Source organism: Lethenteron reissneri, chromosome 61, assembly GCF_015708825.2.
Source record: "Lethenteron reissneri isolate LAM-NWPU_2019-01 chromosome 61, ASM1570882v1, whole genome shotgun sequence".
Classification (NCBI taxonomy): Eukaryota; Metazoa; Chordata; class Hyperoartia; order Petromyzontiformes; family Petromyzontidae; genus Lethenteron; species Lethenteron reissneri.
In genome coordinates, this window is record NC_083839.1 from 200,289 (window position 1) to 224,791 (window position 24,503).

Sequence of the window (24,503 nt, forward strand, 5' to 3'; positions counted from 1 at the left end):
AAAAAGTCAGACCCCCCCCTCAAATATGACGTCACAAAGCTCTGCCCCCCCCCCAAAATAAAACATGCTTCAAATCGCTTTAAACTATTGTCATTGTAGTGCGTATTTAATGTGGCGCTGCACTCTGATGCTGTAGGAGAAAACATTTATTAAAAGTATATTTAATTAAGTAGAACGCGTTGTCTATATTGATTTAAAGTTGCGCATTTTGATGTGACGTCACATTTCTCAACTCCCAACCCCCCCAGGTTCGTGACGTCATTTATGGACGGCCCCTTACCTTCTAAAAAAAACCAGGCAAAGTCTCGCACACCCAAAAAGTGCGTGCACCCCAGGTAATGAGAATTTCCTTAATTTATTTACATAGTTACATTATCCTAGTCATGGTGTCAGTTTTGTACCAGTTGAAAGGGTAAAAACCTATTACTATATTTTGCCACTGGAAAAGGAGGTCTCAGTGTAAATGCTTAACCCGAGCTCTCAATACTCTGATAGCGCGCTGTTTTTGAGGTGTGCGCCTTTTGGCGTCATCTGGTCCAACACCAATGGAGACAAGGCTCTAAGGAAAGCTGTCTCGGGTGTGGACCAAACAACTTCAAGGACAGTGCATATCATTATCATCATCAGAGTTGTTTCTTTTTGTTTGCATTTTGACTGCTTGTGTTGCGGTTATTGCAAACATGATGCCTTGTATAAAGGTGTCAGTTTTTGTACCAGTTGAAAGGGTAAAAACCTACTAGTATCCTAGTCATGTTCACAATGGACACCACAAACGGCTGTGTTAAATCTTTTATCAGTCGATTCCTGGGGTTATATAGTATTCGTGAGAGATCACGTGTCTCAATGGCTTCCCACCATGTTATAAACAGTGACCGTACTGTATCTCTGAACCACAACCCCACTGCAGCAGCCCCGAGTCTCCCGCACATCTCCATTTATATACCGACACGAGGCCACGCCCCCCTTCTCGATCGTTCTCGCTGACTTTGGACGCTCACTCCACCGTCAGACACCACCGTCCTCTTCCGTCGCCTGACCACGCTCCCTTCTCGAACATTCCCGTAGCCATCGGTCCCTTCGCACTCACAACTGACTCCCGTCATTACCTCCCGTGGCCACTGGTGCATTCGCGCTGCAGGCTGACTCCCCTGTCATTACCTCCCGTGGCCACCAGTCCCTTCGCATTGCAGGCTGACTCCCGTCATTACCTCCAATCCCTTCACACTCACAGCTGACTCCACTGTCATTACCTCCAATAGCCACCAGTCCCTTCGCACTTACAACTGACTCCCCTGTCATTACCTCCCGTGGCCACCAGTCCCTTCACACTCACAACTGACTCCCCTGTCATTACCTCCCGTGGCCACGAGTGCATTCATACTCAAGAGTCCCATGATTCATACTTAACATTATTAGTAGTTAATAAAAGGGACTCGATGAGACATGCAGTTTCTAAAATCAAAAGACAAAACGGCTTGGAGGGAAGGGGGAGGAACAGAAAAGTGTTTCCAATATTTAACTCTTTTATTCATACATTTGTACCGGTCCAATTTCAAAAGGGATTATTATGGACTGCACAACGTGTAATACCTTCAGTAAGAGAACAGTGGCCGAGGGTAACATTATAACAGTCGAGTTCTCAAGCGACTTTCAAAAGGCGCGATAGGGTTATATAAAGACGGCGTCAACCCACAACGGGCTCAAGCAGCTAAGAACAATGTACAAATGTGTGAACAATATATTGAGAGCTTGACAAAAGCTGAACGAGACAACGATCCTTTCCGTAGGTGTGCAATCTCCGCGTTGACGAGTGTGAACCACTACGTCGTGATGCTGCGTTGCCCGGTCAATTAAAAGTGTGCTTGAAAATACATTTCTCCCGACTTCACATGCTCGGCATGCATCGCAGGATCGACAGCGTCGGTGAAGGTTCGCGTCACCGTGGGTGGAACGAACGTCGCGCTCCCCGAAACGTCGAAAGAAAACCGCTGCGGTGACCCGACACTGAACGGCATCGCAAAGCAGGACGGGAAAGTGTTAGTTTATAATTGTTTTTCCACACGAGCTTATATTGCATGTTAAGCGCTTGTTCGACTCAAGTGAGAATCGTGTAAAAAAAAAAAAGCATCCGTCTCCCCGTACATTTTTACACGTATTTATTTACTTAAGATATATATATTTTTTAAATGGTACATTTTTTTTTCATTTGTCAAATGACAAATTCATTTCCCGTTGGAAATTCTTGCCGGCCGGCAAGCAGCTAAACACTGTCCCCCGTCAGAGGAAGGCCTCAGAAGAGGATGTCGGAGAACTACTTCTGAAGTCACTTCAATAGGCCTCCTTTATCCATCACACCCTTTGTATGCCCAGCAAAGTTCACCATACATCAGGCAAACGGATAGTTTTCAATTTTGGTCTGTCCAATTTAGTGAAAATGCAATTACTTTGGTGGTCTCAGTCCAGTCACATTTTGTGACTTGGCTCAGACCCATCAACCCACTAAATTTGATAACTCAGTTTTTAACCGTCCAGATTCAACAGCAGGATCTCAGCAGTGCCAAATACATCGTCCCGACATGATATGAACCTCCTGAAAGAGGACTTATTTATTTTCTTCAATCAAACTGACGGCGAAAACACGAGAGAAATAACAAGAGCAACAAATACAAGACAGATACATAACCCAAAGAGACGAAAGCAGCGGACTGCCACGCACAGGAGGACAGAGGGGGAGGTCGAAGTGAATGAGGTCGAATCAGACCTGGGGTCAATTACAGTGAACAATTACAGCAGCCTCGTTAACTCAAGCAACCATCGCAATTGCGTGGCGATCGGAATTGAGTACAGATGACACAATTTACAATCGTAATTGATCCAGAGTCTGGGTTGAATACAGTTTTCCTGTTTGTAAGATTATACTCTCTCGAGTGGGGGGAGGGGGGCGGCTGAGCTCATTCTAACGGAAGCCCTTCGCTAAATTACAAGGCGGTACACGTTTGTACCTCTGTTTTTTCAAAAGCTTGAGCGAGCGAACAAATTCCCCGTGGGCACTCGCTGTGACTAAGCAAGCGCCGTGGGTGTGTGTGTGCGTGCGTGCACGTAGCCTGGCACAAGCGACGTTGCGACATCACCGCCACTTAGTGGCGGTTGGCGGTTGCTGTCGGTGTGCGTGCGGGGGGGGGGGGGGGGGGAAAGAGCTGGGCGATGAATGAACGGTCAGCCCGGCTCAGACTTGGCTGGAGCGCGAACCGCCGCCTCCGCTGCCGTCGTGCTTTGTGCGTTCGGAGAGCTTTGGGGTCGTGGGACGAAAAGGCGCCAAGGACTTTGCGCGACGCTCAGGCGAGGGAGCAGTAGCCCCCACAGCTCCCGGCGCCCGGCGTCGCCTCGTCTCTCCCAAGCTGCACGCCGGAGCGGCTTTGGCCCTGACCCTCGCTCTCCCACAGGCCGGGCGTCTGGATGATCTTTTCCACCAGCTCTTCGAAGGCGCACTGCACTCCGTCTCGCGTCTTAGCGCTCGCCTCTGAGCAGCGTGCACGCACGCACGCGGTGGTGGAACACGCGCGCACACACACACACACAAAGGTCCCCCGCCGTGTAGACTTTAATAGACTGTTAGGGGCAAGTGCCGTTAAGCGAGCAGCACCTATGAAGGCCGGCACGGCACACGAGGGGGGGTGTTGGTGGCCAACACCACGCCCGGCCGTCTTCGTCTCCCGAGTGGCGATGTTTTACACAGCACCAGGTACTCATTTGAGGCCGAGTCGACCTCGGGGAGGCCCGGGACCGGTTCAGATAATCGTCATCGGTTGGTGGTCGTAAACAGGAATAGAACTCGTAGCGCAGCGCGCTAACCGCTGCACCACCCCTCATCCCACACACAGAGTGGTCAAGCGCTGTGCTACAAACACAGGACGCATGATTATTTGTACTCGTGCTACTCTTATCGCACACACACTATCACGAAGGAACTTTGATTTCGATTTAAAGCTTTCGTGACTGCAGGGATTAATCTTCTTGGTTCTTTCGGTAAAGTCACGTAGAAGGGAAGTAATAAAATAATAAAAATAAAACATAATAAAATAATTCTCACGACGCGCCCTTTCCCCCCCTCCCAACCCAGCTTATATATACGCTCCAAGCTCGTGTGCTGTTTCATTCAGACGCTGTCTCCCCGACAGACCTGGTTTTCACCTGAGGACGGCTGCTTGCGTTGTGGCCGAAACGTCGTGAGAATTATTTTATTATGTTTTATTTTTATTACTTTATTACTTCCCTTCTACGTGACTTTACCGAAAGAACCAAGAAGATGAAGGAACTTTGCTTTACAGACTGATCTTGTCTGCCAGGAGGGGTAAAATGTAAGTGATTTGTGGGCGATTTTATTTTTCTTAGGGAAATCCGGACAGTGATGCCGTCACAGATGGCGAACTCCGTTTAAATAACGTCACAGGTCCTTTCACGTCCACAGGTATGGGTCGGCAAAATGGTTGGAAGTTTTAAATACGATAAAGCTAGTTTGTGGTGCTAAGAATAAAATCAATAGCAAAGACCTCCAGTAAAACCTTGGATTGCGAGTAACTTTGTCTGCGAGTGTTTTGCAAGACAAGCACATTTAAAAATAAATATTAATTTGATAAACGAGCGAGGTCTTGAAATACGAGTAGTACGTGTATACGCTTTGTCTGCCGAGCGTCACGTGATCACAACTGATATACGAGTGCTTTAGATTACAAACACGTTTCCAGAAAGAATTATGCTCGCAATGCAAGGTTTTACTGTAAAAGAAAATGTGTTTACCACATTGTCTTAGGGGTAAATCCAATACAGTAACACTGTACGATTCATCCTTTTAAAAAGGTGGTAATACATAGATTTCTTTCAACCTTATCACATGCATTATTTAACAGTGTCAGAATGTGTCAATTTGATTCTGGTTCATATGGACTTAGGTAAAAGCAGAAGTAGATGTGTAAGCTGCTGACAACTACTGCACTGCATTTTAAAGATTATACTATGCTCCCGAAAGTAAGATGCACCCCATACTTGTGCCTGGTGTCAATAAAGTTATACGAATCTAGTCACACACACCTCCAAGATTCATACTCTTAGGTTTTTTCGGTAAAGTCACGTAGGTAAAAAATAAAATTAAAAGTTAATAAAAGTAATAATGGAAATAAAATAAAATAATAAATCACGACGTTTCGGAGGCAACACAAGTCTCCGTCATCAGGTGGGACCGTCACAGCTAAAATTACTGCATCCATGCAGTTGCCTCCGAAACGTCGTGATTTATTATTTTATTTCTACTATTACTTTTATTAACTTTTAATTTTATTTTTTACCTACGTGACTTTACCGAAAAAATCTAAGAGTATGAATCCTTGCAGTCACGAAAGTTTAAAATCTAGAACTTCCAAGATTATCCGATGCTTTAAGATACAGGTAGAAAAAAAAACAATGCGTCTTACAATCCTAAGAAGTAAGCGTGCGTGCGTGCGCACGCGCACAGATAGACTTACCGATGAACAGCATGGAATGTTTCCTGGCAAACTTCAAACCTTCTGTCCGATCCAGAACTCTCCCATCCTGCAAGCACAATCAGGAAGTGGCGGCAGAGGGTAGAAATAAAAACAACTCCCTCCACCCCTACCCACCGCGGCGGCTTTCGGCGTCAACAACAATGCCTTTTACCACCGAGCAAATGAAGGAAAGGTTATACATATCCTTTGGTTCTTTCGGTAAAGTCACGTAGGTAGAAATAAAATAAATAAAACATTAAAAAAATACAACTAAAAAAATCGTAAAGAAACAAAAACTCACGACGCTTCAATCGCAAACCACAAGCGGTCATCGCCGCCTAATGACGACCACTTATGTTGCGATCGAAACGTCGTGCAGTTTTTAGTTTGTTATTTTAATTTTTATTCTTTGTAAATTTTATTTTCTATCTACGTGACTTTACGGAAGAAACCAAAGAGTATGAATACTTGCAGTCACGAAAGCTTCAGTCACGAAAGTTTTACGTCAGAAAGGTTACAAACCACTTGGTGCAATGCTCTGAAGAAGGGGCACTGCGAGATCGACTTAGAGAAGCCTTGCCAAGGTTAATTTTTTGACACGTTTGGGACCTCAAATGTAAATAAAAACCTCCGTGAAGCTGGCTGCCTACGATCTCTAACAGTCGACACTGGGTTTTTTGTTTTACGATAAAAAGATACATTTTCACAATACGACTATTCATCGCAAGATCGATTCCCCATACTTGTTTCGAGCTGTGTTTAAGCATTTGAGTTGCTTTGTTCGTGTGCTTTTCCGTACAAGTAAAAGATTACTCCACTGCAGCCGTCGACTGCTGAAACGGATCTCTACGTCGCCAGGGATGAAACCCGTGTCTGGCCGCTAAACCGTGACATGTTCATCCACGCTTTGTATCGTCTCCAATACCGCTTAGAGATTTAAAAAAAATTAAAGATGAAGTCATGCGCACATGGTATAGAGCGAGCTAATTTTTTGGCGCAGCATCAAGGCCAACTCCCCAGGGGACTATCCTTTTACTCAGGCGCAGAGTACGCCGCGCGCATGCGTACGCCGTGATCTATGGCTGTTGGTCACGTTCCCGTGATGAAGTGCATGCATGTGCAAAAAAACGTACACAGGAAGCACAGCTACATCTGCAGGTTCGCCGTTTCAATGCAACATTTCATTTATTTTTGTTTCATTTCGTTTCCTGCGTGACGTAACAACATCCCACAGCTGCCAACAACTGTTTCATTATCCAATCTTAATGCTCACAATATTTTCCCAGCACAGTTAACGAGGCCAAACGAAACATTCTCCGGTGGAACGCTTGCAAACAACAAGCAGGCAGTTAGTGTGCTCATATTTTTTTTTATTTAGCTAGCGTTAACTTATTCTTGGTTCTTTCGGTAAAGTCACGTAGAAGGGAAACAATAAAATAATAAAAATATTAAACAATTAAATTCTCACGACGTTTCGACTGCAACACAGGCAATCATCATCAGGTGTGAAATCCACAGCAAGAAAATTTGAAAAAAGTGGCGTTTTTTTTCTTACCGAAAGAACCAAGAATATGAATCCCTGCAGTCATGAAAGCTTTAAATCTAAATTTAGCGTTAACTTGTTGTGCTATGAGAGTATTCATTTTAGCCGGGAAACCTTATTCTATGTTGATTGCCGATTAATACTGTGGGTGTGTATTTTCCATCTTTAAAAAAGGATCCTGTGACGTCATTCGCAAAGAGTAAGCCCATTGTGTGCTGGGGTGTCACGGTCTGCCTTCGCCAAAATTTAAAGTGCACGCACAAAGTACTCCACTGGGATAATCACGTAGCAACATTGCCCCTTACTGCAAACCACTGCACACCATGCCTGTTGAACATTGCGTGCTTTCGTGATGGTAGCATGTGTGTATATTGAACTTACTCTTTGGTTTTCTCGGTGAAGTCACGTAGATAAAAAATAAAAGAAATGAAAACAACTAAATTAAATCATGACGTTTCGGAGGCAACACAAGCTTTCCGTCTTCAGGTGGAACTGTTACAGCCAAAGTAGCTGGAGTACTACAGCGACCGTTCCAGCCAAAGTCGCTGTAGTACTAGTCGCTGTAGTACTAGTACTACAGCAGTATTAGTACTACAGCGACTACCTGAAGACGGAGGCTTGTGTTGCCTCCGAAACATCGTTATTTAATTTAGTTGTTTTCATTTATTTTATTTTTTATCTACGTGACTTCACCGAAAAAAACAAAAAGACTACCTGAAGACGGAAGCTTGTGTTGCCTCCGAAACGTCGTGATTTAATTTAGTTGTTTTCATTTATTTTATTTTTTACCTACGTGACTTTACCGAAAAAAACCAAAGAGTATGAATCCTTGCAGTCACGAAAGCTTCAAATCTAGAATTATGTTGAACTTCTTTCGCATCGTACATAGCAAACCGTGCTCATGGACAAATAGGTAAATACAAAAGGCTGTTAAAGAAATTAATTTTAAATCTAGATGATTAAAAAGTGCATAGCTCCAGTGGCTTCCTAATATCAGAAGAAAAAGACTCAGAGACCCACAGAGATCAAGACTCGAATCGAACCAGAGACCCACAGACACCCAAAGAGATTCAGAGACTCAAATAGAACCACAGAGACCCATAGACACCCAGATAGATCCAGAGACTAATATAGAACCACAGAGACCCATACTCATATGTATGTTGAACTTCTTTCGTACGTAGCCAACCGTGCTAATCGGAGGTGCAGGGGAAGGACAACTTGCTCTTTTACGAATTGTGCAAACACCAAATGATTGATTTGATGTTCTACTGACTTGGGCCCTCGTGGAATGTGAACCACACAGAGGCGGGGAGATGTGCAAGGCTCACCTTGTCAATTTTGTTTCCCACCAGCATCTTGACGATGTCGCTGCGTGTGGTGTACGTCTCAAGCTCGCTCAGCCAGTTCTCCAGCTTCAAGAAGGTGTCTCGCTTGGTCACATCGTACACTGCCAAAAACACGAGGGGCACGTAAGAGAAATGCCCTTTGGTCGGTGCATTCTACCACGACGCTCGCTGCATAGCGCGCGGGGTGCATGGCTGGAGGGCACGGTTAAGGCAAAATGTAACTTCGACGCAGAAACGCCAACTTGACGGGGGAGCGTACTCAGCGTGGGCACAACAGCATTTCCCAAACACCACCTTCACCACCAATGCAGCAGCAGCACAACAAGTACCACCACCACTACTGAGAAAACAACAATATCACTTCGCCACCACCACCACTATCATCAGCACTCCTGCAATTTAATAGTGACTGCGCAATGTCATTTGCCGATTGCACAACACCACGTGGACACAACTGGGACGATGTGGTCACATATCTAATTATGCCCTGATGATTCTGAAAAACGGGTACACGTATATATTATGCATTTAACGAGTCATAACCGCCCCGAGGAAACCAGCTCACGTGCAAGTGCTACGCGATTGCTACATCACAGGACTGCGAGAGATTGCGACGCTTCTAAGCCTCCATCCAGCAGTGGAGAGGTCTTTGATGATCATGATAATGATGGAATATTAAAGCTCAGACCCCCCCCCCCCCAACAATGGAATGTGGAATTCCCACCACTAACTCAAGGCAACACCCTCAAAGGAGTACGAGGTTGTTGCTTGTTTAGAGGACAGAGACACTTTTGTTTTTGATTACAGACTGAAGTTGTGACTTGTACGTGTCCATGCACACTCTTCTGCGGGAAAAACACATCGTTCCAAAGGAATATTTAGTCGTGTTCCCTTCTAAACAAACACCAACATTTCACCACCGTAATTTAACAAATTCCTGCGGAGGGAGCTGGTAGGAACATTGGGTTGCTCGGTCAATGGCCAGGGTCACGGCGGCGTGGTGTATTCCGCAAATATGCCCGACTGTGAGGGCGGGCACAAGCCGGCGTGAGTAGGTTAAACGTTTTATAAGGGCACCACGGGGTGACCAGCCCCTTCCCACCCAGCCCCACCCTCCCCACCCAGCCCCTCCCTGCACGACGGATGGACGGACACAATAATCCCCTGTGGGCTGGTGTAACCAGGAGGTTCCTAACAGTACAAGCTGCCATTGCTTTACACTGCTTCAGGAATGTATTTAGAACAAAGGTCCGTTTCTGTTTAACCGATTAATATACCCATAACGGTTGGAACACGACCCCAACGTAAACATTCGCGGACGCATGTACCGCGCACATACGAGCCGATCATACACATAACGTGGCAATACATTTTAACATGTAGGCTTTCGCGACCAATGTTATTCATAATCAAAGTTTTTGGGTTTAGATCGCGTTATTTATAAATGTGTCATAACCCTCCACCACCCGACACGGCCAATCAGTAAAAAAGTGTCACGTTGACAAAAGACAAATAGTTCACTGCTTTAGCCCACCGGTGTGTTGAAGCCAAATTGTAAATGTTGTGGTTTCACGCTTCAACACACCGGTGGGCTAAAGCAGTGAACTATTTGTCTTTTGTCAACGTGACACTTTTTTACTGATTGGCCGTGTCGGGTGGTGGAGGGTTACGACACATTTATAAATAACGCGATCTAAACCCAAAAACTTTGATTGTGGCAATACATGTTTGCTCTGTAGTCAAACCACAACTCGAAAGTCAGTACGTCTCCTTGCTCATGTAAGTAAACTAAACTATTTGTTATTCACCGGGTAATGGAATTCACACCCTTACTACAACAACAGCAGCAAGAATGTGTATGTTGAACTTCTTTCGCACCATACGTCGCCAAACCGTGCTATTCAGAGGCGCAGGATGGTAACACAAACAACGATGGCAGTTTTGGGTGGCCGTCATCCAGCAGTGGATTGACCACGACCGATGACAAGAGCACGTTCAACATTCATGGCATTTATAACGAGGATAACAATAATGACAAGTGGGTGGGAAGTGCTTATCCCCCCCGTGTGTGTACAGCCCTGGGCCAGTCGCGAAGGCGACAGAGTCTGTTTGATGGCACACGTTGTGACATGGGCCAAATCGGAAACTCAAGTTTTTCGATCCCATAGGGATGATGGGAGAGTCAACGCCTGACCAGGAAATGTATTCAAATATTTAAACCTACTTTTTATTTGACCAGGTAAGGCCCACGGATCTATATAGCTCTTTTTCAGAAGAAACCTTGCTGCAAATGATAGCTCAAGGAAGTGGCTTTTCACGTGTACATTTATCGCAGGCAAATACTCTAAAACGCATATTTCTAATCGCGGAGGGAGAAACCGCAGGACCCGGAGAAAAAAAAATCACCGCGACCACGGGGAGAACATGCAAACTCCAAATATACAGCAGGAGTCAGGGTCGGGATCAAACCCACAAGTTCCCGCATACCAGGCTAGGGGTCGTAACATCTCGCCACATGTGGCATGCCATACACAATGGGATGCCACCTCTTCTGCATCTGAGGCTATGATCCATAACATAACCATTGTTGATGTTCACAAACTCATTCAGTTTAGCCCGCGTAGCTACAAGAGCTGTTTTTTTTTTAAGCTTGCGTGTTCCTTAACCAAAGATTACCACCAAATCACTAGGAATGTGCCCAATCTCATCAGATCTCAGGAGCTAAGCGGGGTTTCGGTATGGATGGCGCTTGGATAGGCAACCATCTAGGTTGTATGTGCAACTTTTTCCACACCATTCGTAGCCAACCGTGCTCATCGGATTTGTGGGGGAAGGACAAAAAAATGTACCCGTAAAAACAAAGTTTTTCACTATAAATCCTTTATATGCGTGGCGGCTAGAGTCCTCTCGTCCTCTGGCTTGAGATGGCTGCCACCTATGGGTCAGATGATTGCCTGCCACCATTAAGCAATTGGTAATTAAATATAAACAAATTTTCCTAAAATGTTAAACATTTTGGAAAAAAACGCACAACGAGTCTGTGTGCCAAATGTCAGCTCGATTGGATCACGGGAAGTGGGTTAAAAAACGACCGAAAGATTTGCACGGTCGTAAGCGCGCAAGCAAGCAAGTGAACTTAATATAAAGGATTTAAAAAAAGGGCCGAATTATTGCAGACTCACTTTGCCCACACACATTGTGTAGCACGGAAGCACGGACTCACCGAGAATCACCCCCTGCGCTCCTCTGTAGTAGCTCGGCGTCAGGGTGCGAAAGCGCTCTTGGCCAGCCGTGTCCTGTGCGGGAGAAATTCAAAGTGCCGCGCGAAAGCAAGCAATTGCAAAACAAGGCTGCACCGTCACCGCATTTCTTACATTTCATATTCGACCCTTCTTATCGCGCGAGGCTAATCGCAAAGGCCGCTACAGTTACACAGATAAATGTAATCTGCCAGTAGGAGGTGATCTTGCCATGTGGTTTCACCCGATTAAAAGTACATTTGAGCTTTACAAATGTGTAACATGTCCGGGGTAAAGAAGACTAGCCTGCAAGACAAAGAACATTTGCAATGCAACATAATGTCCACTGACCAGTTTTTTTAACATGCAAAACAACGACAGTGTATCTTCTTGGTTCTTTCGGTAAAGTCACGTAGAAGGAAAATAATAAAATAATAAAAATAAAACATAATCAAATAATTCTCACGACGTTTCGGCCACAACGCAAGCATCCGTCTTCAGGTGGAGAACAGGTCTGTCTTACGTTGTGGCCGAAACGTCGTGAGAATTATTTTATTATGTTTTATTTTTATTATTTTCCTTCTACATGAATTTACCGAAAGAACCAAGAAGATGAATCCCTGCAGTCACGATAGCTTTAAATCGAAACGACAGTGTACCTTATTGCTGTTCCAGCAGCAAGCAGTATATTAAGTAGTATCGCTCTCTGATTTGTTTTTGGGTTGCATGTCAAGACATCGTGCCATCGTTTGGCACGATGTCTTGACATTCTGTTCCACGTCCTGGGAGATTGGTTAGGAACTGTCCAATCTCACCACCAACTTTATTCAGGTCCTTGAAGAAGCTACCAGCACGTGGAATCGAAAGGCATCACGTCCAAATGAACATGCGGTACAATCTGAAAACAACCATGCGTCGAGAGCGAAACAGCGCGACCACGAACACCCGTGCAGTAGGATCACCTACGATATTACTGAATTGCCTGCACAGCACAACGCTTGAACGTGAACAGAAATCCACCCTTAATTTCCACAAATGGATGGCGTGCGACAACGAGCCGAGCGAGCGCTCTGGCGACTCACCCAAATAGCGAGCTTTGCTTTGTTTCCATCCACAGCGATTGTCTTCACTTTAAAATCAACACCTGGAAGAAAAAAGACCCACAAAACACTGAGTACCCCCCGCTCAACCCCACAGAACTAAACACAAGGTCTGCACTGACAAAGGCTTTGTCTCGGGGGTTTCTAAGTAATGGCTTGAATGCCCGAGCCAAATGCAGACAACTAAACCAGCCAAAGTGATCAAAGGGTGTGGGGGGGCCAAAACGTGGCAATTAAAAACGGCGCTGAAGGCGACGAGATCCTTGGCAGCCACATTACGGTTGTCATGGTGCCCACCACCTCCCCTTCCCGATGATGTCATTCACGTGATGTCATTCCGTGATGTCATCTCGTTGTATATCCTCCTAACACAGCGGTTTCTCAACCTTTTTTTGGCGACTTGTTGAATTTTGTTTCAACCGAGTAACCATCAACCACCACCCCCCCCCCCCCCTTTACCCGACCCAACGTGGTTCTTAAAAATAAATGTACGACTAACTTAGCCAAGCAACTGCAAGCGAATTAAAAATAAATCAACGGACGCTCTGCACGCGTGACGTAATTTGTTCACGCTCGCCGGCTACTCTTGGAAACCACATTGTGTACGGTCAATGAGTTTAAAAAGATCATTTATGTCGTTCAAGGTTACCGTGAGGATTAAACACTTGCCGTAGTTATTTTATATTGGCATATTTATACAACGTGATTAATGCACCAATTATTCTAATGTATGATATAATTTCACACATTTGTAGTGGGTACAAACTTGTCGGAGACTTCCTCTTAGAGGCTGCACGTTTATTAACAATAAACGCAATAACAGTTTTCCCTGACGCAAAGGGGTAAGGCCCCTTCCACCCGATATCCGGCTAGCGTGTCCTCTTCCCCCATGGGCTTGAGATGTCTTCAGTTCTTAGAGTGGGCGACAACTGCTGGTCCCGTTGAGGGGACCGGCTTTTATACACGAGTCGGGGCTCACTCCGCCCCTAGCCGGGGTACACCCCTCTGGTTACGAGATAACCAGGGGGGGGGGGGGTGACCTTGGCTTAACTGCCACTCAACCTAAGCCTCCCATCTGCCCCCTGTTGACCTATCGGCGTAGTAGCAGGCTAACTTTTCCGTTGCGCTTTAATAATGGCGATACACATTTATAAACCACCCCACGTATGGCCAGGGGTCCGCGTACCCTCGGTTGAGAACCACAGTCTTAAAACACACTGTTGTTATCTCGAATTAAATACATCCGAGGGCAAAAGCATATGAGAAAGTGTTGCGGTAACCGTGAAAAGGCATGGTTTTTCTTCCTTGATTTTAAATATTTTTATTTCCTTACCGATCGTCGCAGCCAGCTCGGGGTCAAACGTGTCATCCGTAAACCTCAAGAGCAGGCTGAAAGAAGAAGAACAACAACATTCGAACGTGATGCACATCGTCAACCCACGAGATCGCCCCGCACAACGGCAGCTTGCGACAGGACGCCCCCCAGACAAACGAGGCATCGGGGCATGTAATGACTGCATCGATTAAAAACAATTCTCACGACACCCATATTGAACCAAGCGTAGGGAAATCAATTCGTTGCAAATCATCTGTGTGTTTTTGAGCCCGTGAGTCTTGTTCGATGGGTGGCCACCATGCTTAAGAGTTGTACACGGTGGTCTAGATGTCTTGTGACCCCCATTTAATTCTCTAAAACTTCATGTGTTTACTTACATATCAATCGGTGTGAAAACAGAAATTAATTGGCAAAGGAAAAAAAGCATAGAGGTCTGTCAGCAATTTGAGGGGGGTCACAAAACATCTGGACCACGCTGTAGACTCTGCTGCTAGTCCGCGTTGTCGGTAGGGGGCAGTGCGTGAAAATTCATGCACGTCAATTTACAGGTCCATATAAAATAGACATTTTCTTTAAAGTTCTGATTGCTATTTTTGGTTCTTTCGGTAAAGTCACGTAGAAGGGAAACAATAAAATAATAAAAATATACAACAATAAAATTCTCACGACGTTTTTTAAATTATTTTATTGTTTCCCTTCTACGTGACTTTACCGAAAGAACCAATAATATGAATCCCTGCAGTCACGAAAGCTTTAAATCGAAGTTCCAATTGCTGTCAAAGCACAACAGCCTTTAACCACAATTACCATCACCACGACCAACCACCACCACTACTGACCCAGCCGTGTTTTAAAGGCACAATCTGCGAGTCAGCGTAACTCTGTCTGCCCTCATTACAACTACAAACATCAAAAGTCACCACTATGACCACTATCACAACTACCAAAAGACAAAACAAAGATCCCTCCCCACCTCGTATAACCTTAACAGACTGTTGAGGCAAGTGCTGTTAGCGAGCACCTATGAAGGCCGACACTGTGGCACACGAGGAGGGGGCGGTGGGGGGGGCCAGCACCACGCCCGGCCATGGGTCACAATCCACTATTGGCATCCCCATCTCTCACAATCCTGAAACCTAACAATCCACCTCGCGCACGAACCGATTTCAATGCTCCGCCTCCTCAGTACGCGTCCTCCTCCTGTGAACGTTCCACTCCTGCGATGCCGCTCCGACATCTTTGCTGACCATCGGCCAGCGACGGGTGCCGTCCAAGCAGACTGACGTTTAATAACCGTTACAAAATGTCATCAATCAGCGCGTTTATTCTTATCCGTGTGCTCCGCTTTCTACCGCTCAATGAAATCACGAGCATTAATGTCGCCGTGCATCTTTGGTCAATATACTTTCTTTTTTTTACACAAACCTCAACGCAGTCTTCTTATCAAACGTAAACTTTAAAATGCGTGTTAAAGGTCACTTCCTGCATGTCACAGAACATGATGCAATTGGAAGCTTGTGTGGTACTTCATGGAACGGATTGCTGTATCCACGCGAAAATCGCCGCGTCAACTCGTGGCACTGGCACTTCTCAAAAGGCCCTCCAGAGACACTGTACACAAGTATCAGTGGCTGTCCTCTCGACGACTTGACTTATCACTTTACACAACGGCGTCAAAACTCCCTGCATGCTTTTTAGCCACCAACAGACACAGACCCATCGTGGGTCAAGACCCATTGGACTGCAGGTTAGAGGCTAAATACCTTCAGCTTTGGCAGCACTCCACACACCTATTCGCACGCGGTGGTATTTTTTGCAGACGCATGCATACCGCACGCTTGCCCTAAATGTAAACGGGCAGACGCATTTATTTGGCCAGTATTAGTCTTTCACCTCCACACGCTGTGGAGATTACGAGCAGTGGAGTGCTAGAACCACATTTTTGGGAAACCCGGCAAGTGAGACGTGAGAGAGGTGGTGGACCGATTGTGTCAGAAAATACTTCAATTATCTAGACACAACAGCTTGGCATTGCATTTCAATTCAATACGGCTCTGTGTAGTGAGTAATAGACGACGATGATGATGACGACGACAACGATGGTTGAGTAATAAGGGATTGCATAACACACCTCGTCGACAATGATTCAACAGGACTCAATATGTTTGCCAAGTAAGTCATGCCGGTGATTAAAATACACTGACACACTACTCACCCCCAACAACTACATCCTTCTGGCAAAGTTTTATTTTGTTCTGAACAACAAGATCATTACTGTACACCTTAACCACGCCTGTACGCCAAATGTGCTAACATTACTGAAGCATCTCAAACAAGCTTAAGGATTAGATTCTTATTCTTGGTTCTTTCGGTAAAGTTTTAGATGCTCGGAGTCATACATAATAATATTTCCCTTCTACTTGACTTTACCGAAAGAACCAAGAATATGAATCCCTGCAGTCACGTAAGGTTTAAATCGAGATTAGATTCTTCATTTAAAGCTTTCGTGACTGCAGGGATTCATCTTCTTGGTTCTTTCGGTAAAGTCACGTAGAAGGGAAATAATAAAATAATAAAAATAAAACATAATAAAATAATTCTCACGACGTTTCGGCTACAACGCAAGCAGCCGTCCTCAGGTGAAGAATGAAACACCACCAAGCTTGGAGCGTATACCCAGCTTAAATATACGCTCCAAGCTTGGTGGTGTTTCATTCTTCACCCGAGGACGGCTGCTTGCGTTGTAGCCGAAACGTCGCGAGAATTATTATATTATGTTGAATTTTTATTATTTTATTATTTCCATTCTACGTGACTTTACCGAAAGAACCAAGAAGATAGATTCTTCATGTTGCGCGCACCTGCGTTGTCATGTGTGTGTGTTGTCAAGAGCAAGACTCGTATCGACGACTTGGGTTAAGTCAACCCAAACTTAGAGAGACTGAACTGTATGAGAGCATGAGACTCATAAGCAACCTCAATAGACACTGTATGACTCCGAGCATCTAAAATTAAACGGGGGCTAGGTTGACAGGCATAGGCATGTGAGCTGAACACACTGTCACCATAATCGTGGTAAACATTGACTGCCTATAAATACTTCGTAACAACACACAACGTATTCTTGGTTCTTTCGGTAAAGTCACGTAGAAGGGAAATAATAATTAAAAAATATATATATATTAAACAATAAAATTCTCACGTTTCGACTGCAACACAAGAAATCATCATCAGGTGTAAAATCCACAGCAATTTTTTTTTTAAAGTCACATTTTCTTGCTGTGGATTTCACACCTGATGATGATTGCTTGTGTTGCTGTCGAAACGTCGTGAGAATGTTATTGTTTAATATTTCATTATTTTATTATTTCCCTTCTACGTGACTTTACCGAAAGAACCAAGAATGAATCCCTGCAGTCACGAAATCTTTAAATAAAAATTTACCGCACAACGTATTAATAATGTTTTATATACGTTCTACTTTGCATCTCGCGCTTAATTCCATCGCCTGGATGAAGACCCTTCCTACGCCATGTCGGTCACGGAGAGGTTTTGTTTACTATACTTCATCATGCTGGTCAGAGGGGCGCCGAGGGGACGAGATGCTAACTACCTCGCCTGGTATACAGGAGGTCATAGGTTCGATCATGATGCTGACGCCTGTTGTATGTCGGGTTTGCACCTTGTCCATGTTGTCGTGTGGATGTTTCTCAAGGTCCTCCCGCTTTTTCCCTCCACATTTAGAAACACACGTTCAGAACATTTGGCTGCTGCTATACATTTCCACATCGTCGAGCCGTCATTTACGATAGCCGGGTCACTTCTGAAAAAGGGCTATATAGCTATTTTTATTTACCTGGTGAAACTAAATTTTTTTAGTTTAATTCCTGGTCAGGCATTGACTCTTCCCATCATCTCTATGTGTTCAAACAAAAAATTGAGTATCCGATTCGGCCCACGTTAAAATGTGCCATGGATTTTGTGCGTCCTCTTGTCATCAGTCGTGGTCAAAATCCAAAGCTGGATGACAACCACCCAAAGTTTGTGCTATCTCGCACCTCTGATTAGCACGCTTAGTGACGTAAGGTGCAAAAGAAGTTCAACAGACATACATATTCTTGCTACTGCTGTTGTTGTAGTGAGAGTGTGAATTCAATTCCTTGTCCCGGGCTCGACTCTCCTCCCATCATCCTTTCGAGGTCGATAAACACAAGTACTGCTTGGAGCAAGTCAGAATCAGAAACTGTATTTATACTGCAGCAGGAATCCGTTAAGCTATAAAGCTCTTTTCACAGATGTCCAGGAGGGGCACCGGGTCAAAACGTCACGATAACCAACAATACAAAAACACGATAGAAGTGCAAAGTGTAGGAAATATAAATAAATCACTTACAAAAATACATACAAATAAATCTAAACAATTTATTTATCTAACCAGCCTTATGTCTTAGGACTCTAAGACTATAAACACAGAGATAAGCGCCTCCCATTCGCTGTTAACCTTGTTACAATATTTTGCTGTCTTTTCTTGGATTTTCTGTTTGCACATAGTCACTTTAAGATGTTTTCTTGTTCATGTTTTTGTTTTCTGTTTGTTGCGGTTGCACCCGATTCAAGAGCCGAATGGCTCACAGGGCTATACCTAATAAATGAACTTGAACTTACAAATATTATACTCGTTAGTGGCGTTATCTTCATCACCACCAGCGACGGTCAATCCACTCAATCCACTGCTGGCTGCAACCCTCCCCCCAAGCCTTCCCCATCCTTCACGACTCCGCTATGTGAGAATCCACCTCGCACTTTGTACATGACTTGGTTCCATCGCTCCATCTCCTTAAAAGAATGTCCTCTAGGACGCGTTTCGTTCGTTAACTACCACTCCCGTCATTGTTGTACTTGATGTTGTTCAGAATATTTATACTGGAGGAATCTGATGAGCTATAAAGCTCTTTTTCACAGGTGTCCACAGTCGGGATAGGTAAGAACGATACAACAACAAACAATACAAAAACACGATAGGAGTGCAAAGTACAAGACAGGTAAGAAAATCACCCAAACACAAACAAATACTAAATTTTGATTTAAAGCTTTCGTGACTGCAGGGATTCATATTATTGGTTCTTTCGGTAAAGGTCACGTAGAAGGGAAATAATAAAATGATAAAAATATAAAACAATAAAAATTCTCACGACGTTTCGACTGCAACACAAGCAATCATCATCAGGTGTGAAATCCACAGCAAGAACATTTGTGGATTTCACACCTGATGATGATTGCTTGTGTTGCAGTCGAAACGTCGTGAGAATTTTTATTGTTTTAAATCTATATTATTTTATTATTTCCCTTCTACGTGACTTTACCAAAAGAACCAAGAATACAAACAAATACAACAACTAAACTATCCCCATCCTACTAGACAAAGCCCACCGAGGTATTCACTTATTTTTCAAAAGCGACCTGGCCACAAATGAGCATTGTTAATTATATTTACATATACTGTGTAGTAATCGTTATTATCCCATGTCATCTCTGTTCGTATCATAATCCTTGTAACTTTTATTCTTCTTGTGATCATTATTAATCCGTTATCATTATCTTGGTTATTACGGTATTCTTACCGTTATTGGTTATACTTGTTGCTGTTATATTATCTGATGGTTTGTTTCGCCTGTTACTGTGTTACCATTGTTATACAGTAATTGTAAATACTTAAGTATGATCATCGTAACCGTTACTACTCATTCGCAGCGTTTTGATGAATGTTAAGAGTTGTTGGTATTCCTCTTATCCACGTCTCGTTTTGTCACCATTAACCTTGCTTTAACCACTGTTGTTTGTAATGCTTATTGTTACACATCACGAGTGATATAACGCCGTTTAAGAGTTGGTCCACTCACTGGACTGAGTTTTTAGAGTGAACCAATCTGCCCCGATCTTTTGAGTGTCGTTCCCCCTCGAATGCAGTGAGGTGGCAATTTGTCCAATAATCTTCGGGTTTCTATCGGACAAAGATAAATCCTCACAAATGGAATAGACCAGAAAGCCCAGTGTGCAGTTGGACCTCCTCCTGAAAACTAATCTTGAGACTCAGCGAAGCTTTCCTGCATACATTTGCGTTATAATCGCAATGGTACGTGGTCATCCTTCTTGACGTAGTTATTATGTTGCAATTGTTACACCACTTATTATAATGATCACGTTATCACTGTTATTGTGAGCGTTTGTGTTCCAATTGTGAATAATATCATTTTCAGGTGATGAATATTGTTATAATTCGTTGACATTATCCTTGTTATTGATATTCTTGTTGTCAATGTTACTACTGCTGTTAATGCTTATTGCGATTATACCTGACACAAGTGGAGCGTACTAGTTGTCAATATTAGTGTTAGTCGTATTATTATCCTTGTCATTGATACGGGCGTTGTTTCCATTGTCCCAGTTATCGGCAATTTTGGCATTTCTACGATTGATACTACACCACTAACAACAATCATCCTCAGCCCTTTGTCATCGATCCACTGGTGTACGGACGTCTCGATAAGCCGCCGCCGCCGCAGACGCCACCGCTCATCATCAATACCATCGGCACGAGTTCTTTCTGCAATCTTTACTCTATAGATACCAATGGTTACAAACTCGTAAGCCTTTACCAACAACACTCCGCTACGAGTCGAACTGCGACATCGACAAAAGCACACAGAGTGACGATGGCGTCACCACAGGGCATCTTGCCAGGCGAGACGCACTTTCATTTTCACCAAGGCCGCCACGCGAAGTGCAGAATGCCCGGGTGACAGGTCATGGGGCAGACCCATGTGTTCGGGGTTAAGTGAGATGACTGACACATTGTATAAACTAAGCCCCCATCTCAAGAAAAAAACCAAAGTCAAAAGTGATTTCTTACTCGAATGAGCCATTGAAGCAAATTCCACATTCGCATGGCGGGGGCGAACCTATCTATAGGGCAACCGCTTCTGACTTCCCACAAATCCGCACTCATGTTATTGACCCGAGAGACGTACTAAACAAAGCCAGTGTGTTCTTCACAAATTTTCAGAGGGGGGGGGGGGGGGGGGGGGGGGTGACACTTTCACCGACAAGACATCACCAGTGTGAGGTCCTCCACACCATTCGAAACCATTGGGGTGTGACATCAACACGACGATGATGATAATGCTGGGGGGGGGGGGGAGGTGTTGTCACTATACTCTTTGTTTTGTTGTTGCTGCCACTGTTTGTGTCTTGTCAGGGACCCGCACCAGAGGTCGCAAACGGGTTTTGATTCCTTACCCGTACCCGGCCGCACCAGGGTCGCAAATGGGTACCCGTACCCAGCGGGATACGGGTACCCGTTCCCTACCCGAAATGAGTGACAAACGGTGACTCACCAGTGACTCTTGGCCTACCCGTACCCGGCCGCACCAGGGTCGCAAAAGGGTACCCGTACCCGGCTGGATACGGGTACCCGTTCCCTACCCGTACCCTACCCGTACCCTACCCGAAATGAGTGACAGTGACTCACCAGTGACTCACGGCCTACCCGTACCCGGCCGCACCAGGGTCGCAAACGGGTACCCGTACCCGGTACCCGGCCGGGTACGGGTAGCCGGGTATCGGGTACCCGGTTGCGACCTCTGACCCGCACTGAAGGCCACCATGGGCCCCGCCAGTGACCCGCGGGCCTTGCAACGAACACCACAGGGCTAAGCCAACCCCCGCAAGCAGGATTTGACCTCGCCCTGGGCTAACAAAACAACCAAACCACCACCCACTACCACTACCACCACCTCACCTGGACTTGCCAACGCCGCTCTCTCCGATGATGAGAATCTTGAGCGTGGTGAGAATGTCCTCCTCCATAGCGCAAGTCTCTCACCGGCGCTCAGCCTCAACTCGCCCGATGTTATCGAACTCGCGCTCAAATCACCCCGTATCGCCGTGATCCGCTCAAGGGCGAGGTGGTGGGTGTGGGGTTGAGAGAGGAACAACAACAACAACAGCAGCAGCAGCCGAGGAAGAAGCGCTGCCGTGAATTTTTTCTCCCTTGAGGCGATCGGCGCGGGCGGTGACGATCAACAGAGAAGGGTGGCGCAAGGCACGCCGGGAAAGCGCCACGCACAGGAAGTTGTGTGTGTGGTGTGGACGCGTCACGTCCGGTCACGTGCGTCGGTTGGTGTTGGCTTCCGGTCGCGGAGTTTTTTTTAAATTATTAAATTCTTTGTCGGCGCTTTGTCTTACGTCACGTCCGGTCACGTGCGTCGGTTGGTGTTGGCTTCCGGTCGCGGAGTTTTTTTAAATTATTAAATTCTTTGTCGGCGCTTTGTCTTACGTCACGTCCGGTCACGTGCGTCGGTTGGTGTTGGCTTCCGGTCGCGGAGTTTTTTTTAAATTATTAAATTCTTTGTCGGCGCTTTGTCTTACGTCACGTCCGGTCACGTGCGTCGGTTGGTGTTGGCTTTCGGTCCCGGAGTTTTTTTTAATGAAATTCTTTGTCGGCGCTTTGTCTTACGTCACGTCCGGTCACGTGCGTCGTTTGGTGTTGGCTTCCGGTCCCGGAGTTTTTTTAAATGAAATTCTTTGTCGGCGCTTTGTCTTACGTCACGTCCGGTCACGTGCGTCGGTTGGTGTTGGCTTCCGGTCCCGGAGTTTTTTTTAATTAAATTCTTTGTCGGCGCTTTCTCTTACGTCACGTCCGGTCACGTGCGCGCTGTCGTTTTTGTTTGTTTTTGTAGTTTCTGTGGCTCAACAACATTGTGAATTAGGAATCTATAATAGAGGATTCTGGGTTAGATCATTTATGAAATAAGAATATATTAAACAATAATGTATTAAATCAAATTATATTTAGTTATATTTTAAATAATATATTAAATGATCATATATTGAGGAAACTCTTTGGTTTTTTCGGTAAAATTACGTAGGTGAAAAAAAAAAGTTTTTTAATTGGTTATTCTTTTTTCACCTCCGTGACTTTACCGAAAGAACCAAAGAGTATGGACCCTTGCAGTAACGAAAATTTCAAATCTAGAATATATTGATATTATTTAATAACATATAAAATGACAAACATTTAATAAGATATTAAATAATATATTAAATTATATATTTAATACTATATTGTATAATTAAGTATTATAATGAGCCAAGAATGTCTGTGTGTCTTGCGCATGACGTCACAATCCACGTCAATTCACTCATTAATAATCATGAGCAGGTGACGTCCTTCAAATAGTGACGTCACTCCTCATGGGGGGGGGGGGGCGAGTCGCCTCCTCCCCCCTACTCGGCGTCAACTCACAACCCTCATTATTTGGTTCTTTCGGTTAAGTCACGTCTAAAGATAAAATAATAAATTAAATTAAATAATAGCATACGACGTTTCGATTGCAACACAAGCAATCATCATCAGGTATAATGAAATAGCGACATAAAATCTAACCAGAAAACTATAGACAGACATATAAGCAGACAGATATCACCAAGATACGTAGAGGGAGCAACACAGGAACCAGAGAGGGGTGATCGTCTCTGTGGGGTGGCCTTAAATAGACAGAGGGGGGAGGAGGCAGAGAGAGGGAGGGGGTTAGAGAAAACATTTGCATATCAATGAGTGGACAACAAAACAAGGTTCTGCAAGTGCGATGACACGGCAAGCAAGTCTGAAAATCAGGAGGACAAACTAAAATTCAATAACCTAGCAAAATATCGAAATGTAATGTAATACAACACAGAGGGTCGGTCAACACACAATTAACGCATAGCCTGGTTGATTACGTATTTCAAAGATTGCTAAGTTAGAATTTAAGTGTGAACATTCCAAAGAGAAGACACAGGCAGAGAGAAGAGAGAGAGAAAAAAAGGATAAGCTCAAAACTTCCCCGTAGAAGTGGTTCAATCTTAATTTTAGAACTTTCGTGACTGCAGGAATTATTATTTGGTTCTTTCGGTTAAGTCACGTCTAAAGATAAAATAATAAATTACACATAAATCACAACCCTCACTTCAAAGGCAGAACCCTCACGTCACGTGATCTCCGCAACGCTGTTTAGACATAGAAGTAAAAACGACGTCATGATGAACAAGGGATTATAACCTTTAAATGAAATAGGTCTGTGTCACCGCGGCCTTAAAAAGTGCGCACGAATGGACGCAATGAATATCACTTCGCCGTCTGCTTTTCGCTTGCAAAATGCTAAATATTAAATAGCACGATATTTAACAATATGTATAATAATATTTAACGTAAGATTTCATTTATTATTTTATTTAACATAATGTATTCTAATTTTATTTAGTATTTATTTAATATAACATATAATTTACTCGATCTTTCCCAAAAACTCTCGACTATGAATATTGGTCGCGAAATCACGACTACTGCTACCACGTGTTGAATCGCTTTTGGAATTTA

General features: G+C 44.4%; 1 protein-coding gene across 1 annotated transcript; it reads right to left on the reverse strand.

Annotated features, from left to right (window-relative positions):
* Positions 1–1,503: 1,503 nt before the first annotated feature.
* LOC133358223 (ras-related protein Rab-18-like) lies at positions 1,504–22,205 on the reverse strand. The gene is made up of 7 exons (XM_061576466.1): positions 21,885–22,205; positions 14,084–14,139; positions 12,733–12,794; positions 11,635–11,707; positions 8,394–8,512; positions 5,520–5,586; positions 1,504–3,520 (listed from the first exon to the last, which is right to left on the reverse strand). The coding sequence occupies exons 1-7, from the start codon at positions 21,950–21,952 to the stop codon at positions 3,336–3,338; spliced, it is 630 nt and encodes a 209-aa protein (XP_061432450.1). The 5' UTR covers positions 21,953–22,205; the 3' UTR covers positions 1,504–3,335.
* Between the last annotated feature and the right edge of the window lie 2,298 nt (positions 22,206–24,503).